The sequence below is a fragment of the Pelophylax lessonae genome (assembly GCF_965119305.1).
Source record: "Pelophylax lessonae genome assembly, chromosome: 11".
NCBI lineage: Eukaryota > Metazoa > Chordata > Amphibia > Anura > Ranidae > Pelophylax > Pelophylax lessonae.
In genome coordinates, this window is record NC_138778.1 from 50,758,270 (window position 1) to 50,777,257 (window position 18,988).

At 42.2% G+C, this 18,988-nt stretch overlaps 1 protein-coding gene across 1 annotated transcript in view; it reads left to right on the forward strand.

The window, feature by feature from the left end:
- The window catches only part of CHD6 (chromodomain helicase DNA binding protein 6), a 239,720-nt gene that overhangs the window by 96,319 nt on the left and 124,413 nt on the right, over positions 1–18,988 (forward strand). The window contains exons 5-9 of the mRNA XM_082271900.1: positions 5,987–6,136; positions 8,113–8,178; positions 9,386–9,444; positions 15,053–15,170; positions 16,770–16,856. Of these exons, the coding sequence (XP_082128026.1) occupies positions 5,987–6,136; positions 8,113–8,178; positions 9,386–9,444; positions 15,053–15,170; positions 16,770–16,856 (480 nt within the window). The remainder of the gene's footprint in view (positions 1–5,986; positions 6,137–8,112; positions 8,179–9,385; positions 9,445–15,052; positions 15,171–16,769; positions 16,857–18,988) is intronic.

Consider the following 18,988-nt stretch of genomic DNA (forward strand, 5'->3'; position numbering starts at 1 on the left):
GCTTTTTGCAAGCCCTCAAGAATGCTTCAATCCCGTCACCTAGCATGTTTGATACCTGGCCTAGCCTGTCTTGAAAACTTTTTTGTTTTTTAGTTTTTGGCCAATAAAAGATGTTTTATTATTTTCTTTTTTCAGATATTGAGTCTTTAACCACTTGCCGACTGCCTAACGCCGATCTACGTCGGCAGTCAGCCCCTCACAGGCAAAGTGACGTAGGGCTACGTCACTAGCTTGTGAGGGTCTAGGGAGCGAGCGCGCGCCCCCCCGCGTGGTCACGGACCCCCCCCGCGCGTGTGACCGGCGGACCCGATGTCCGCCGGTCACTCGGCGATCGGCGGGGGAGAGGGAGAATGTCAGGCAGCTTGTGTAAACAAGCCACCTGTCATTCTCCTTGCTGTTAGGATACTGATCACTCGGATCTAGTATGTAGATCCGTTGATCAGTGTCCATACAGCTCAAGCCCCAGCCAATCACAGTAGAAAGCACGCCCCTAGGGATACACACAGCCCCTCCCTCCCAAATAAAGTTAACCCCTTCACTACCAGTGTATTTTTACAGTAACAGTGAATATATATAGCACTGATTACTGTAGAAATGTCACTGGTAACCCCAAAAGTGTCAAAAATGTCAGTCAAGGGTCCGATCTGTCTGCCCCAATGTCGCAGTACCGCAAAAAAAATTGCAGATCGCCGCCATTACACGTTAAAAAACAACAAAAATGACAGAAATCTTTCCCTTTGTTAGTAAACGCGATAACTTTTGCGCAAACCAATCAAAATACGCTTTTTGCGATTTTTTTTTTTTTTACCAAACATAGGTAGCATAAAACAAATTGGCCGAAAAAGTAAAAAAATTTTGATTTTTAAATTTTTTTTGGGGAATTTCATATAAAAAAATGGGAAAAATATTGTTATTTTTGCAAAATTGACGCTCTTTTTTTGTTTATAGCGCGTGATCAAAAAATCGCACAGGTAATCAAATACCACCAAAAGAAAGCTCTGTTTGTGGGAAAAAAAGGACGCCAAATTCGTTTAGGTACAGCGTCGCACGACCGCGCAATTGTCCGGTAAAGTCACGCAGTGCCGAATCGCAAAATACCCCCTGGTCGGAATGGGGGTAAAATCTTCCGGGGCTTAAGTGGTTAAGTAATTCTCCAAAGCAAAATTGTAGAAAATTTTTAGTTCTGAATAAATGTAATCTAAAACCCAAAAAGGGGTGAAAACCACAGTGAAGATCAATTAACTTGACTCCATTCTGGACCATATTTGCTAAAATTGAGCCTACCCCTTTCCCTTTCTCGCCTCCTTCACCTTTCCATTGCTCCCTCACTGCTCTACTCAGCTTTACTGATGCTGAGATGGGGAGCTTTATGTTGGATCTCGTCAAGAAGTGCCTAACCACTTGCTGGCTTCCCGTTCTACATAAATGGTTGAATGGTGCACTACTGGGGCGGGTTGTTTTAAAACACCATTTCTTTCAAAGCGTTCTTCTGAGCTCCCTAGTGTGTGCATGAACACTCTCTACTAAGAATTCAACTTTCTATTGGACAGTGCAGTTCACAAATAGAAGGCACACAGAACCAGTTGATTTTGGTGACCAATCACAGCATCACACAGTGTAAAACAATGGCTGTGGTTTGCAGCCAGCATTCACTTTCACACATTATGTAAACTTAATTTGGGTACAGTGTTGAATGGTGATTGGCGATCAAACTATCATTTTGCCAAAAAAACGGCTTGGACACGAAATAGGGGTGTAACATGCTAGTCCTCAATTGGGTAAAGAATGGCTCCAGATTTGTATGCTTCCCACATGCACATGATATGGAAATGCAGTTTTTCAGTGTAATATGTCAATTTTTAGAACTATATTTTAAAAAATCAGCGTAGCACAACACGTAAATTAATAACATATAAACAGTCCAAAGTCTCAAAAGAAAATATAAATATATACATACAGTGCTCAGCATAATTCAGTACACCCTAACCGATTTATCTGAAAACCTTTTCTTTTCTTTCATTCTAGACCATGTTGCAAAAATGAATACACCCCAATAAAAGTCTTAGAAGCAAAGCTAAATTTTAGACAACAGAATCCTAATTAACAAGAATTCAACTACAGGGGAATTATTCCTTAAACAGGTGTCCAGCAGACAGTTGAATATAAAAGGACTTTACTTAAACGCTTATGGACCACCCCACGCAGATCTACTGTGGCAGGGAGGCCCTCCTGCGGAAAATGACGTACCTGTACGTCCTTTTGTGCACTGAATCTGGAGCACGCGCGCTGCCAGCGACCAGCTACCACTGTGATTGAGCACAACGAGAGCCAATCAGTGGGTCCAGGGAACCTGATGTTCGCCAGCGATCGTTGGAGCCAGAATGGAGTTCTGGGAGAGGGAAAGATGGAGATCTTGTGTTTCTGCTAAGCAGAAACATGGATGTCTGTCTTCCCCCAGTCAAAGCACCCCTTGACAAAGCAAGCACTCCCTAGGAAGCACATTTAACCCTTTTATCGCCCCTGATGTTAACCCCTTCCCTGCCAATGTCAGTACAGTAACAGTCCATTTTTAAAGGTGTCAATATCAGATTTGTACGCCGAAATGTCGCAGTCCTGCTAAAAATCGCTGATCGCCGCCATTACTAGTAAAAAAAATAAATTAATTCCATAAATCTGTTCCAAAGGTTGTAGATGCAATAACTACCAATCAATATACGCCTATTGGGATTTTATTTAACCAAAAATATGTAGAGATATAATATACAGAATACATATTGGCCTAAATTGATGAAGAAATTCGATTTTTTTTTTTTTTAATTATTCGATATGTTTTATAGCAGAAAGTAATAAATATATATATATTTTTTTATTTTTTTTTTTTTAAATTGTGTTGTGTTTATAATGCAACAAAAATAAAAACTGCAGAGGTGCTGAAATACCACCAGAAGAAAGCTCGATTTGTGGGGGGAAAAAGGACATAAATTGGGTACAGTGTTGCACAACTGAGCAATTGTCAGGTAAAGTAACGCAGTGCCGTATCGGAAACAAATGGCCTGGCCATGAAGGGGAGTAAACCTTCCGGGGCTAAAGTGGTTAACAAAAAAAAAACCCTTTCTATTTCATTCTATCAGCAATGGCACCACATGGAAGAGAAGGCCTGAGAAAGAAAATAATTTATTTACACAAGAATGGTGAAGGCTACAAAAAGATCAGCAAAGCTTTACTTATCAGTCAGAATACTGGAGCAAAAGTGATACAAAAATTTAACAAAGATGGAACTGCATCCATCCTACAGAGATGTCCAGGTCGCCCATGGAAGTTGACACCTAGACAGGAGCGTCTTCTGTTGAGAAGAGTTGAAGAAAATCGCCATGCAAGTTCACTGCAGTTAGCTAAAGAAGTAGAAAGCCAAACTTGGGTGATTGTTTCCGGTGACACAAAACTGCGTACACTACAGAGGAATGGCATGCATGCGTGTCGTCCAGGAAAGAAGCCTCTCCTAAAGCCCATGCACATAAAAGATCACCTAGAATTTGCCAGGGCTCATGCTGAAAAAGACTACAGGGACTCTGTACTTTGGAGTGATGAGACCAAGATATTTTGGAACTGATGGCTTCAAAACTGTACAGCATTGCAAAGGGGAGGAGTACAAAGAAAAATGCATGGTGCTTACAGTGAAACATGGCAGTGTCCTTCTGTGGGGCTGCATAAGTGTTGCTGAGCTGCATTTCATTGATGGTATCATGAATTCACAGATGTACTGCTCTATATTATATAGGAAGATGCTACCATCACTCCGTGCTCGTGGTTGTCGTGCACTTTTCCAACATGACAATGATCCAAAACACACGTCTAAGGCCACTGTTGCATTTCTGAAGAAGAGGGTGAAAGTGATTTAGTGGCCAGGTATGTCTCCTGATCTGAACACAATCAAACACCTAAGGGGAATTCTGAAGAGACAAATTGAGCATCACTCCCAATCCCAATAACCTCTGTATTTTTTTAAACGGCAGGCGGTCCTCTTTCAGATAAGGGTGGTCCCAGCGGCGAATTCGCCAAGGGATCACCCTTCTGGTGCAGCAGAAGAGGTGCCCCTCCCGCCGCGTCCCGGTCGTTTTCCACGCTTACTGGACCCGCCGGCAGCAGGGAAAACAATCTGGTCCGCGCACCTCAGACAGGAAGTCTAGTGAGGGCAAGATGGCCCCCACTCGACTCTATGGTCTTGGAGAACCGGAGCGACGTCAATCGTTGTCTCCTAGGAACCGGTTTAAAAAGACAATTATTTTTTTTCAGCATTTTTTTTTTTTCTTGTTTTATTGTCTTTTTGACCCCACATCTCACAATATAGAGGTCCTGTCATACTTATTTCTATTTCAAGGGATGTTTACATTCCTTGTAATAGGAATATAAATGATAAAAAAAAAATTAAAAAAAGCTTTTTAAAAATAATACATAAAATAGGGAAAAAAAAATGAAAGCGCCCTGTCCCCCGTTAGCTCGCGCGCAGAAGCGAGAGCAAACAAAGTCCCGCCCACACATGTAAACGGTGTTCAAACCACACATGTGAGGTATCACTGCGATCGTTAGAGCGAGAGCAATAATTTGAGCCCTAGACCTCTGTAACTCTAAGCGGGTAACCTGTCGAAATTTTTAAAGTGTTGCCTATGGGGATTTTTAAGTACCAATGTTTGTCGCCATTCCACGAGCGTGCGCAATTTTGAAGCATGACATGTTGGGTATCTATTTACTCTCCGTAACATTATCTTTTGCATTATACAAAAAAATTGGGCTAACTGTTTTCCTATTTTTGTAATTCAAAAGTGAATTTTTTCCAAAAAAATTGCGTTTGGAGGACTGCTGCGCAAATACGGTGTGATAAAAAATATTGCAAAGATCTCCATTTTATTCTCTAGGGTCTCTGCTAAAAAAAAATATATATAATTTTTGGGGGTTCTAATTAGTTTTCTAGTAAAAAAAAAAAAAAAAAACTTATTTTAGCTTGTAAACAACAAGTGTCAGAAATAGGCCCGGTCCTTAAAGCGGAGTTCCACCCAAAAGTGGAACTTCAGCTTTAGGGAGTCCTGACCCCCTGACATGCCACATTTGGCATGTCATTTTTTTTTGGGGGGGGGGTACCTAGTTTTGACAGGTACCCGCTCCCACTTCCGCCTCGTAGCGCCGCAGCGCCCTGAGCGGAAGTTCTCCTCTCCCCCTCCCTCCCTGCAATCTTCTGGGACACGTCAAAGGTCCCAGAAGATTGCCAGCCAATCACGGCATGCAGCGCAACTCGCGCATGCGCAGTGGGTACCCGGCTGTGAAGCCGCAAACTGTCACAGCCGGGTGCCCACAGCAGTGATGCCGGCGCCGAGGGAGAGGATCGAGGCTTCGGGCGGCCGCATCGCTGGACCGTTGGACAGGTGAGTGAATGGCTGGAACTCCGCTTTAAGTGGTTAAAACACCCCGCAATAAAATACACTTACAGAATCAAAGCGCTAAAAACAATATCTCCAACCGACTCATCACTACATGCGGCGCGATTCTGGCGTAACCTCACAGGCTCTGCTCCTCCCGCCTAGACACGTTGTGCCCCGTGATTGGGCTTTCTCAATGTCATTCTGTAGGTGTATCTTATTGCGGGGTGTTTTAATAAAGAACTAATTGTTATATTATGTCACTTATTAATTTACTACCGGGAAGCAGCTGGAGATAGATAGATATGTATCTATCTATCTATCTATCTATCTATCTATCTATCTATCTATCTATCTATCTATCTATCTATCTATCTATCTATCTATATGTATGTGTGTATATATAATATATATTTTACGCTTTTTGAATATTTTGAATATAGTATTTGTGTTGTGAAATCACTGCGCAGTGCTTGGCTGTGCACCACATAATTGACTTATTTTTATTAATAGTATTGCACTGACTGTATCTATCTTATTGTTTTCAGTTTCAACTTATTCTTTTCCCTTTACAGAAACGGAGGTCTGGGCGACAGGTGAAACGACGAAAATACAATGAAGATCTTGATTTTAAAGTGGTAGATGATGATGGGGAAACTATCGCTGTGTTGGGAGCTGGGAGAGCCTCTGCATTGTCTGCATCCACACTGGCATGGCAGGCTGAGGTGAGAACTTTAGATCGTATATTTATTCATTAATGGGAGTCCAACGTGTTCTATACCTTTATAGTTTGGTAGAGTTAAAGTGGCAGTAAAATCTAGTTTAAAAAAAATAAAATTCCTTTCAAGCATGTGTTCATAGCTCAAAGATACTTAAAGTATCTTTTCTCAGTGTAATTGCTAAACAGGAGAATCTGCTTTCTTCATGCGGCAGTTTCTGTCTCCGTTTAGGTGACTTCGAGCCTTTGAGTATGTTCCCAAAAATGAAACTTCTTTTTTTCATGGAGTGCCAGAAATGTGACATTTGATCAGTGCAGCCATTAAAACAGCCAGAAAATATATTTTCAAAATTGTTTGAACACCTGTCTGTCACATCTACAATCTATAACAAAAGTACGTAGATATGCTTCCAGGTTATCAAGTTCAGATGTTTCCAGTGCAGGGAACGGTTTTAAACCATTCGGATTCTTTTTCTTATTCAGCATGATTGTGCCCCTATGCATAAAACCAATTCCATATAGGCAGGACAGCCATCACATGTAGGGGGCCCAGGCGTCCCGAGGGGCCTGGCCGAACAGGCCCAACCAACGAGATTGAGTTGTTACTGCTGTAGTAACTAGCAATTGCTAAAGCAGGATGGCCGCAGAGTAAGCTGATGCAGCCAAAGAGATGTCTCTTACTGGATTGGGCTGTCTCTTTGGTCGATTGGAATTTCTTTTTGCAGGATTGAGCTGTCTCTTTGCTGAATATATGGAGATGTCTCTTTGCTGGAAGCGATTAATTTCCATATATTAAGATGTAAGAATGTTCAAACAAAAGTGGGTGCACTGAAGGGCTCGGTGGGATGGCTAGTGGGCGGAGTGGCGAGATGGCCCTGGGGAATTTTGATTGTCAGGCCCGGAGGGGCCCAGGTCTAAAGCTGTGTAAGGGGCCCCAAAATTTCTGATGGCTGCCCTGCATATAGGCATAGTTTGTTGAGTTTGGTGTTCATAAACTCAAATGCCCGCACAGAGATCTACCTCCACCCTACTAGACATTTTGTGGGATGAATTGGAATGCCAGTTGCTAGCCAGATCCTCAAACATCAATACCTGACCTCATAAATGATCATTTGTCTAAACTGATGATCATTTCTACAGACTCACTCCAAAATTTTGTGAAAAGATTTCCCAGAAAAATGAAAGCCAATTCTGTATTGCAGCCTAGGGTTTTGGAATTTAACCCACGTAGGTGGTGATGGTTAGGTCTCCATATATTTGGTGATATATTTCAATATTCTACTTAAGTTCTATACACAATGAAGAGAATTGCTTCAGGATACTGTATTAATAGGAGGAAGCATTTGAATTTAATAACCAATTGAGAAAATCACATCAGCTGCAGATTGAAATGCAAAGACGGTTTGTTTTTCAGTGGTTTGTGTAGGAATTTTTACATTAGGTTTTTAGCAAAAGTAGAGTTTTCATTTTAAATTGTGAAAATGAAATCTGAACTATTTTCGGTAAACTCTGCAGTATTACATGAAATGAATGTGTACTGAAATTGCATAATAATTTCCATTAAAGAAAATAGCAGAGGTATTCTGTCAAAGCAGAAATGCGGGCAAACAACAAAGAATGGTTAACAGGCAGGCTCTTTATTGCAGAAGACAAATGCTATGTCTCTTCTGCAATAAAATAAACCTACCTGTCTGTCCGCAATCCTCTCTCTGCAAAATGTACACGGAGCTGCGCTCCATTTACAATTCCGGCACAGTGCCAGTCTGCTGGGATGAATGACTCCCATGCAAGTACAGGAGTGATATCATCCCGCAGTGACTAATCAAGATGGCCAAAACCAGCACCTGGAAAAAGAATGCCTGCAAGGAACCTTGCAGGTGTCTGACGATTGGAGCTTAGACGATTATTTCTTGCCTTTAGTTTCATTTTAAGAATTTGTTTATTTTGTTTATTAATTTTCTCTGGCATTTTGCATTATTTTAGGAGCCTCCTGAAGACGATGCCAATATAATAGAAAAGATCTTATCTTCAAGGGTTGCTCAAAAAGATGTGAGTTCCATCAGTGTTCCGTTGCTTACTTGTTTTCATGTTCTTGTGTAGTCTTGTTTTTTCTGCTTCACGAGATGCTTATGTACCAAATGGCCATATAAAGTGATAACCAGGCTACAAATTCAATGGGGGGGGGGGTTTGGGGGCGGCGTCTTTGCTGGTTACAGGGCCGTGGAACTCCCAGGTCAGCGACCAGTGGGTCCACGAGGTGATTGTATCCGGTTCCAAGATGGAATTCCGTTTCTTGTCCTCCAGAAAGGTTTTTTTTTTTTCCTTCCAATGTGCACCTGCCCCTGGATCGGCTGCAAGCTCTGTTGTGGGCAGGGCAGGACTTGTTGTTCCAGTGTCGGAAAGTTTTCGGGGGTTTTATTCATACACTTTCATGGTTCCCAGGAAGGAGGGCAAGTTCGTCTGATTCTGGACCTCAAGGCCCTGAGCCGTTTTGTGCGGGTGCAATAATTCAGGATGAAGCCCTTTCGGATGGTGGTGGCATCCCTGCGTCAAGGGGGTTCCCTGGCTTCTTTAGACATCAAAGATGCCTACCTGCACATTCCTATTTACACTGGCATTAGCATTTCCTCTCATTCACTGTGAGAAAGGAGCACTATCAGTTTGTGGCATTACCCTTTGTTCTAACCTCCGCTCCTCGGTTCTTCATTAAAGTGTTGGCCCTGGTCTTTTAGCGTTGCTGTGTCAGCGGGGAATTGCTGTGCTGGGAATTTTTAGGCATTTTGCCAAGGCACCCCTGAAGAAACCTGAAGGCACCTACGATTGCCTGGGCACTCTGGTTGAAAAAGGCTGGTCTAGATCATAAAATTTGCTAAACAGAATTACAAACCCTTTGGAACTGTTTTCATATATGTATTTCATCTTTGTATTTAACAGTTTGTTTGCGGTTCTACTTTAAATTGCTAACATTGCAGATGAAGCTATGGCCATCATTGGGGTCCACCTTAGTTAAAAAGAAATATACTTTAGTAGATGGTGATGGTATTAAAGCCGTTTTGTCAATTCTGCGTGTTTGACAGTTAAAACAAATTACATAAAGTATATGATTTTCAGACCTGTATTTATCTTTTTTGCTTGGGTTCACCTTCAGATTAATTTTGATGCATGGAGGCCATCAAGATAAAATCCAATGTGTGGCTTTACATGAACAGAAAAATTGCCCTCATTACCTAATTGCACTCTTTTCTTTGTCTTACAGATCATACCTGGAGGATTGCCAATGGAAGTGGAGGAATTTTATGTCAAGTATAGAAATTTGTAAGTCAGAAATGAATGCATACGCATGCTCACTTCAGTTAACTTGTGGAATTTTGAATGTATAGTTAATAATTACTGGGCAGACTGTTTTCCAAACTAAAAATTATGTATAGAACCTTAGGCTGCATTTACACTTGTCTGTTTGCATAGCAATTTTCAGATTCAGCATATCATATCAAACCATATATAACATTCACAAAACAAACAATGCATCAGTCCATAAAGTGTCTTTTGGTATGAATTTGCTTGCATATGCTCAATCTTTCATAAAAAGCAGGCTTGTGTTCACATATCCAAACAACAGTTTCCTTAATTATTCTTCATCACTATGTGCTCCAATCATCCACATACATTAGTGATAATCTCCTCATCCGATGTGCCCTCAACTGGGGGATAAGACCAACCAACGGGCATCTGTTTTATGCTATTTCACTCCTTTGGTGGCAATCTTGAGTTTGGAAACCACCTTCTCTTACATTATCTCCATACACCCAAATAATAAATAGAGAAAGCTGGACCTAGTGCTTTATCTTCTAAAACAACCAGTTTATTAAACACTAAATATAAAAACACTCGCATTTTTCTGGTGCTTAGAGTGCACCAAACTTTAAAAAGCATAACATAAGCAAATCCCGTGATCAGCTATGATGGTTTTTAATTGCTACAGGCACTGATCCCTTCCCTTTAAAGAGGTTGTAAACCCAAATTTTTTATTTTTTTTCAATCTGAAAGAGAAACACATAATGAGCTAGTATGCATCGCATACTAGCTCATTATGAAATGCTTACCTTAGAACGAGCTCCCGCCGTGCCGCCCGCTTACCTCTGTTAAGGGGCGACATGTTCAGTCGCCCGTCTTCCGGGATCGCGGCATCTGGCCATCTGATTGGCCGGAGCCGCGGTGACGTCACTCCTACGCGCACGGGAGTTGACGGTCACGGCACGGGCTTCTGAAGGAACGGCACCAGCGGCCATTCCTTCAGAGCACATGCGCCAGTGATGTCACTGGCTGCATGTAAGGTAAATATCTCCTAAACGGTACATGTTTAGGAGATATTTACTGCAGCCCTCAAAATTTCCACTCGCCTGGTCGCATTTGGCGAGTGGAATTTATTTGAATGCGAGTGTTGCAGCTTGGCTCAGGTGGTTGCCGGTCCGCTCGGCTCGGCTAGGGTGGCGGGCGGTTCTGCTCGGCTTTAGACAAGCCGCAGGATCTGCCTCCCTAGTCATCTCTATGGAGGGCTGTGAGCCGCGCTGCACGCTGGGAAATGAAGTTTCCAGCACAGCCCCATGGATTCTCTGCTCACTGACATTCTGGACTTGAGGCGGCAAAAAAGATGCGTGTCCCAGGGCAGCGAGGAGGAGGAAGAAGAGTTGGCAGCAAGTAAGACTTCAAGGTAACAGCCTTCTAGGTAGAAGTTTGTGCAGGGACGAGGGAGTAAGGGTCGGGGAGGGGGGAAAGTAAACAGAGGAGTCTGGGTCTGGCCATGCCTGCACACAGAGGAGGGGGAGGGAAGGGGGGGGGGGAAAGCATCCATCTCCACAGTACCTGCACCATCTCTGCAGTCTCTGACTGTCTCCTGTGCCATCTCTCCAGTCTCTGTCTCCTGTGCCATCTCTCCAGTCTCTGTCTCCTGTGCCATCTCTCCAGTCTGTCTCCTGTGCCATCTCTCCAGTCTCTGTCTCCTGTGCCATCTCTCCAGTCTCTGTCTCCTGTGCCATCTCTCCAGTCTCTGTCTCCTGTGCCATCTCTCCAGTCTCTGTCTCCTGTGCCATCTCTCCAGTCTCTGTCTCCTGTGCCATCTCTCCAGTCTCTGTCTCCTGTGCCATCTCTCCAGTCTCTGTCTCCTGTGCCATCTCTCCAGTCTCTGTCTCCTGTGCCATCTCTCCAGTCTCTGTCTGCTGTGCCATCTCTCCAGTCTCTGTCTGCTGTGCCATCTCTCCAGTCTCTGTCTGCTGTGCCATCTCTCCAGTCTCTGTCTGCTGTGCCATCTCTCCAGTCTCTGTCTGCTGTGCCATCTCTCCAGTCTCTGTCTGCTGTGCCATCTCTCCAGTCTCTGTCTGCTGTGCCATCTCTCCAGTCTCTGTCTGCTGTGCCATCTCTCCAGTCTCTGTCTGCTGTGCCATCTCTCCAGTCTCTGTCTGCTGTGCCATCTCTCCAGTCTCTGTCTCCTGTGCCATCTCTCCAGTCTCTGTCTCCTGTGCCATCTCTCCAGTCTCTGTCTCCTGTGCCATCTCTCCAGTCTCTGTCTCCTGTGCCATCTCTCCAGTCTCTGTCTCCTGTGCCATCTCTCCAGTCTCTGTCTCCTGTGCCATCTCTCCAGTCTCTGTCTCCTGTGTCATCTCTCCAGTCTCTGTCTCCTGTGCCATCTCTCCAGTCTCTGTCTCCTGTGCCATCTCTCCAGTCTCTGTCTCCTGTGCCATCTCTCCAGTCTGTCTCCTGTGCCATCTCTCCAGTCTCTGTCTCCTGTGCCATCTCTCCAGTCTGTCTCCTGTGCCATCTCTCCAGTCTGTCTCCTGTGCCATCTCTCCAGTCTCTGTCTGCTGTGCCATCTCTCCAGTCTATGACCCTCTCCTGTACCATGTCTGCTGTCTCTCTGGCTGTCTCCTGTACTATGTATAATCTAAATAAAATATAATTTATGAGGGTGTGTTTAGGGGCGGAATTAGGGTCAGGCCAGGGTAAGGGCAACTGGTGGCAAGTAACTCTTAAGGCCTGGCTAGTAGCCCAGGATTTGAAATTTTGAGCCCTGTTTACTGTACCTATAGGTAAGCCTTATCTTGCCTATAGGCAAAGATTGCAGAGGAGGGTTTACTTCCTCTTTAAGTAGGTACTAATAATCAAATGTTTTGTTAAAGTGCTGCACATAAAATTATACGTGCTGAAAATCAAAATAATTATAACAAAAAAAATAATTATAAATAACCCGTTACTAATAAATAAATAAAATTACTTCTGCATTTGTGAATAGTGTATAATCAATGTGATGTGAACCATATAAGTGCAAACAAATTCCTGAATGTGCTTAATTAAGAATCAGTGATAGTTATAAACCAACAATAAAACCAAATGCCACTTGCTGAAAAAAAAAAATATGTGTCATAAGCCCTTGAATAATAAACAAGTGTATCCACTATAGTGATTTAAACAATGTTGCAAAGACTGTGCCTTTTTGAATGTAGAAACACTGTTGCAATGTGCAAGTTCACAGTTCTATGTAGAGTCTGTGGTGGTGATTAATCAACCTTATTAGATTAATACTCCGGTTAGTGATGAGCCGTTCTAGGAATGTAGATGAGCAATTATGGACGTTCCTCCTTTTAGTAACTCCCCATAAGGGTATGTGCTTACCTCATGGTGTGAATAATTGCTCTTGGATTTATGTGATGCTCTCCTGGATTTCCACCATTCACTCCTCAATGGTAATCGCCCAGAGAGGGATAAGTTTCCGATGGGCCGTTAATTAATCAACCATCCATGTGGGGGACAAAATAAAGTAGAGCCATAGTGCAATAACGTATAAAACGGGTTTTTTATTACAAAAGTTAAAAATTCACTCACGTGATACTGGTGCTAGAGTGCATCAGTCTATGCAGACAATTTATCCCCCTGAGGAAGGCATGGAGTCCTGGTGCCGTCACGCGCATAGGGGAGGGGCTTGGCAACTGTCGGTGAACGGAGAGACAGCTCTGATATATGCAGCAGAGGCGGCAGATTTTCAAACTAAGTGTTAGTGTCTCTTTGGATAAATTGTCTTCATAGACTGGTGCACTCTAGCACCAGTACCACGAGATGCTGATCCATTGGGCCAATGGCTGCGATTTCCGCCAGGCACTTTCGATCGCTTCCCACTGAGAGAGAACATTGGTCTGCTGTTGTAAACACAGCAGACCGTTGTTCTCCCTGAAATGAACACAGAGCGCCTGTGATCCTCCTATTTAGAATCACAGGTCTTTATGTAAATTTCACAAGTCCCTCCCCCATACAGTTAGAAAACACTGCCCTAGTTTCACACCTAACCGTTTGATCACCCCTGGGTTATCCAATTCCCTGCCAGTGTCAATATTACAGTAACAGTGCATATTGTTAGCACTGATTTACTGTAGTAGTGTCACTGGTCCCCCCAAAAGTGTCAAAAATGTCAGTTAGTTGTCCGATCTGTCTGCCGCAATTTCGCAGTCACGCTAAAAATCGCAGATTTCCACCATTACTAGTAAATAAATAAAAATTACCTAAATCTTTCCCCTAGTTTGAGGACGCAATAACTTTTGCGCAAACCAATCAAAATACGCTTATTGGGAATTTTTTTTTACCAAAAATATGTAGCAGAATACAAATTGGCCTAAAAGGATGAAAAAATTAGATTTTTTAATTTTTTGGGGAATGTTATATAGCAGAATGTGAAAAATGTTTTTTTTTTTTTGTTTTTTCAGAATTGTTGCTCCTTTTCTTGTTTTTTTTTTTGTTTATAGCGCAATAAAAATTGCACAGATGATGAAATACCACCAAAAGAAAGCTCTATTTGTGGGAAAAAAAGAACATCGTTTATGTACAGCGTCGCACAACCGCGCAATAGTCCATTAAAGTAACGCAGTGCCAAATCGCAAAAAATGGCCTGGTCATTAAGGGGGCAGATTCAGAAGTGGTTAAAGTGGTTCTAAAGACTAAGGCTCCATGTACACGGGACGTTGTTAAAAGTCCCTTTGAATGCTGGAATTTTTAGGACGTTTGAAACGTCCATTCAGTCGCGTTTGTACCCGCGTTTAGCGGGCGTTTAGGGGCGTTTGCATTTAGAACCGTTCCTAGAGGTCAAAAAAATTATTCCCCTTTAAAATGGAAAAACGCGAACGCTAAACGCGTTTGTGCGTTTGAAACGCCGGGAAACACACGTTCGAACGCAAATAATTGCGTTCTAAAAAAAGTCCCTGAACGCAACTGCCTGCAAATGACTGTAAACGACCTGGTGTACATGGACAGATAAGATAAAATATAGATGGGTTCAGGGGCTTCTGAAAAAAACGCCCAACTGCTCCTAAACGGCCATTTCCAGCGTCCCGTGTACATGGAGCCTTAAGATGTTTACCTCGATGTGTTCTCTACATTCAATTAAAAAAACCTTTTTTGCCTCAGGACCCCCCCCCCCCCCCCTTTATATTTATCTGAGCCATGATTTCGATCCAGCATTGTGCCCGAAAACAGCGGCTCTCTTTGCTGTCTCTCACCTCCTAGGGTGGATTGATGGCAGCGGGAGCCATTGGCTCCTTCTGCTGTCAATTAAATCCTGTGGAGGGCAGGTAGGCAGTGCCGAGCCACACTGTCTATAGACAAGGGCAGTACAGCTTGTGATTAAGCCTGCACAAGTGTCCCCATACGAAGTGGTAGAGGTGGAGCCAGAAGCACCAGTGGGGACCCTAGAAGAGCAGGATTGGGGCTGCTCTGTGCAGAATCATTGCATACAGCAGGTAACTATAACATGTTTGTCATAAAAAAGTTTATAGCTGCAAAAAGGACCTGTGGGGGGTGACCCGAGCAGGGAAAAGCATAAAAACTATTTTGTTGATGTGTTATTTCTTGTTTATTTCTAACAGTTATTTCTTGTTTCCCATAGCTCATATCTTCACTGTAAATGGGCAACTCTTGAAGATCTCGAGAAAGATCCAAGGATCCAGCAGAAAATCAAGCGCTTTCGTAACAAACAAGCTCAGATGAAACATATATTTACTGAGGTCTGCCTAATGTGTTTTTTCACTTTATTTTGTCTTTTACACTAGCTGTTGGGGGCCAATTTAATGGTTTTTGATCAGTTTTCTTTACATTTTTTTTATTAGTTTTGTATATTTTAAAACATATCTTTTTACATGGTTTTATTTTATCTGAGTACACCCATGACCCGATATGATAAAGATTGAGAACATTATGAGCGGTTTGCCTTCAGACTCCCTCTCTGATTGGATATTTATCTGACCATGTTTAACCACTTGCCGACTGCGCACAGTATATTTACTGCGGCAGTCTGCCCCTCACAGGCAGAGCGACGTAGGTCTATGTCGCTAGCCTGTGAGGCTCTGGGGAGCGAGCGCATGCCGCCGGAGGCGCGCTCCTGCGCGGTCACGGGCCCCCCCACTGCCACGCGTGTGACCGGCGGACCCGATGTCCGCCGGTCACTCGGCGATCGCCGGGGGAGAGGGAGAAAGGCAGGCGGCTAGTGTAAACAAGCCGCCTGTCATTCTCCCCTGTGTAGAAACAATGATCATACGGTTCTACTATGTAGGACCATTGATCATTGTTCCTACACCTCAAGCCACAGCCAATCACAGTTAGAATCACGCCCCTAGGGACACACACAGCCCCTCCCTCTCAAATAAAGTTAAGCCCTTCATTGCCAGTTCATTACTGTTCATTACAGTAACAGTGCATATTTATAGCACTGATTACTGTAGAAATGTCAGTGGTAACCCCAAAAGTGTCAAAAATGTCAGTCAAGGGTCCGATCTGTCCACCGCAATGTCGCAGTACCGCAAAAAAAATTGCAGATCGCCGCCATTGCGCGTTAAAAAAAAACAACAAAAATATGTCCCTTTGTTAGTAAACGCGATAACTTTTGTGCAAACCAATCAAAATACGCTTTTTGCGATTTTTTTTTTTTTTTTTTACCAAACATGTAGCATAAAAAAATTGGCCGAAAATGTTAAAAAATTTAGATTTTTACATTTTTTTTGGGGGGGGGAATTTCATATAAAAAAATTGTGACAAATATTGTTATTTTTGCAAAATTGTCACACTTTTTTTGTTTATAGCGCATGATCAAAAAATCGCACAGGTGATCAAATACCACCAAAAGAAAGCTCTGTTTGTGGGAAAAAAGGACGTCAAATTCATTTAGGTACAGCGTCGCACGACCGCGCAATTGTCCGTTAAAGTCACGCACTGCCGAATCGCAAAATACCCCCTGGTCAGGAAGGGGGTAAAATCTTTCGGGGCTTAAGTGGTTAAACACAGAGGGGTTGGGAGGGAGGAGTTATTTCTCTGGCTCAGTCTGTGTAAATTTCAGTTTGCTCTATTGACTTCTGTAGACATTTTTTTTTTCTAATATACAGGCATTAAACTAGAGCTTCACATATTAGCTAGAAAATACAAAATATTAACATGCTGCAGTGTTTCATAATCATTAGCTGGCAAAGATACGTGTTTTAGTTATAAACATAATGAACAGAGAAAAAAATATATATTTAAAAGCAGCTACATTTGCATTTAACAATGCTTTCCCCCCGCCTAACCTATTTTGGAATTCAGAGATGGCTGATATCTTAATTTTTCTCCCTTAGCCAGATGAAGATATGTTTAATCCAGACTATGTGGAGGTGGACAGGGTACTAGAGGTGGCTCATACAAAGGACTCTGACACAGGAGAGGTAAGTGGTACTCTAGATCTTGGACAGAACATAATGAAAATCAGGAGAGAAGTTTGAGTTGGAGTCCTTGGAATTTTGCATATGTGCCTTAAAGGTGCTCAGTGATATAAGACCATCTCCAAGCAAGCAAGGTATTTTGCAAATGTCTTTAATGTATAATTTCTCTCATAGAAACCTTACTTTATTCATTAAAGGGAATATATGCTTTGTCAATGCAGACTAAAATTACAAGTTTATAATAGTGGCCCCACCAGCAGCACATGCACATCTGCTTTGACATTTGTGTATAGGGGCATGTGGCTCACCAGTTTTCGTTCCAATGGACAGAACTGGTGCTTGGTGATTTGTTGCTGAGGAACCTTGCGTCATAATGCGGGGACAGAAGGAAGACTCCTCGGCTCTTTAAAAGGCTTCAAGTCACAACTCCCATTTCCAAATTTAGCTCCGTGTAAGCTCCAAGTCTCAACTTGGAGCTTACATAAGGCTAAATCTCTCTGTTCTTGACTGTTGAACTGAGTGGCATGGGTGCAAATGAAAGGTGAACAATAAACTGCTGGTGTGGCTACAATGAAAATAACCTTTTGCTTTTCTTTGCATGGGCAAGCCAGAAGGTAAAATTTTAGGAGAATGGAAATATGGAAACTGTGATTGCTGACTTGTTTTTAATGGTATATGGATCAGTGTGTCTATATCCGTGATGTCCTAACTAGAATATTAAGAGATAACGCTCTTCTAAAAAACATGAATCATTACATAAATATGTCCCATAAGTAAAAAATGATGATTCCTATTAAAGTGCTGAATTAAATATAGATATACATTAAGGTATAGCATATAGAATGCGGCTAGTAAAATAAATAGTGCATAACATATATCAATAATCCTTTATTTTCAGCTCATAAGTGGAAAAATATATGTGTAAACAATAAAGCGCTAAAAATAAATAATCAACATGATGTGTTAAAAATGTTTGTGATCATAAAATGAAATGTCCGTGATCATAAAAAAAAAGTGGATCCCAATCACCGGTGCTCATATTGTTTATAACAATCTGTGAAATATAATTGATCTGACGGTGTATATAACATGCCACCTCCACTCTTGTGACCCCCCCCCACTGGGTGGGTTCTCACCTTAAGGAATGAGACTTCCCAACTAAGCTTGGTCAAAGCCTCAACAGATCCCTGTAGATGGGTTCTCTCCTCCAATTTGCTGGCTCCCAGCCTGTTTGTGTTGGACTCAACAGCTCTCATGCATAGGAAAGAAACCTATGTCCATAGTGCAAATATGGTTTGTATAAAAGCAAGTATTTATTAAAAATAGATTTCACTCCATATGTCAGGTGCTTCAAGCACACCAGACTAGCCAGACAAAGTGATGCAGTGACAGATGGTCCCGGTCAGCTGCTCACTGTCTATCTCAGCGTTCCTCTCACTGCCGAATAGCCATTTCACTGACGTGGACTTGGCCCCTCCGAAGTCCACGTCGGTGAAACGGGCTATTCGGCAGATCAATCAGACTAATTATATTTCACGGATTGTTATAAACGATATGAGCACTGGTAATTGGGATCCACTTTTTCTTTTATGATCACGGACATTTTATTTTATGATCACGGACATTTTTAACACCCAGTGATTGTCTATTGATTTTTAGAACTTTATTGTTTACATATATATTTTTCCACTTATGAGCTATATATATATATATATATATATATATAATATATATATATATATATATATATATATATATATATATATATATATATATATATATATATAGGATTATTGATATATGTTTTGCACTATTTATTTTACTAGCCATATTTTATATGCTTTACCTTAATGTATATCTATATTTAATTCAGCACTTTAATAGGTGTCACGATTCGCCACAGCGACTAGCTAACCGAGACGTGGTTTTGTGACTGGGGAGTATAAGGGAAATTCCTACTGAGTAATAAGACTGGCTGTGACACTTTCGCAGCCCGCACTGCCTTTGGTCACCACTAGAGGGAGACTCCACTCCAATCCAGCTGGCTGACCACACACAGGCAGATACAAATCTTACATACAATCTGGTGCACTGTGAGGGTTAGGGAGCAGTCTAGCAATTATCACACACTACTA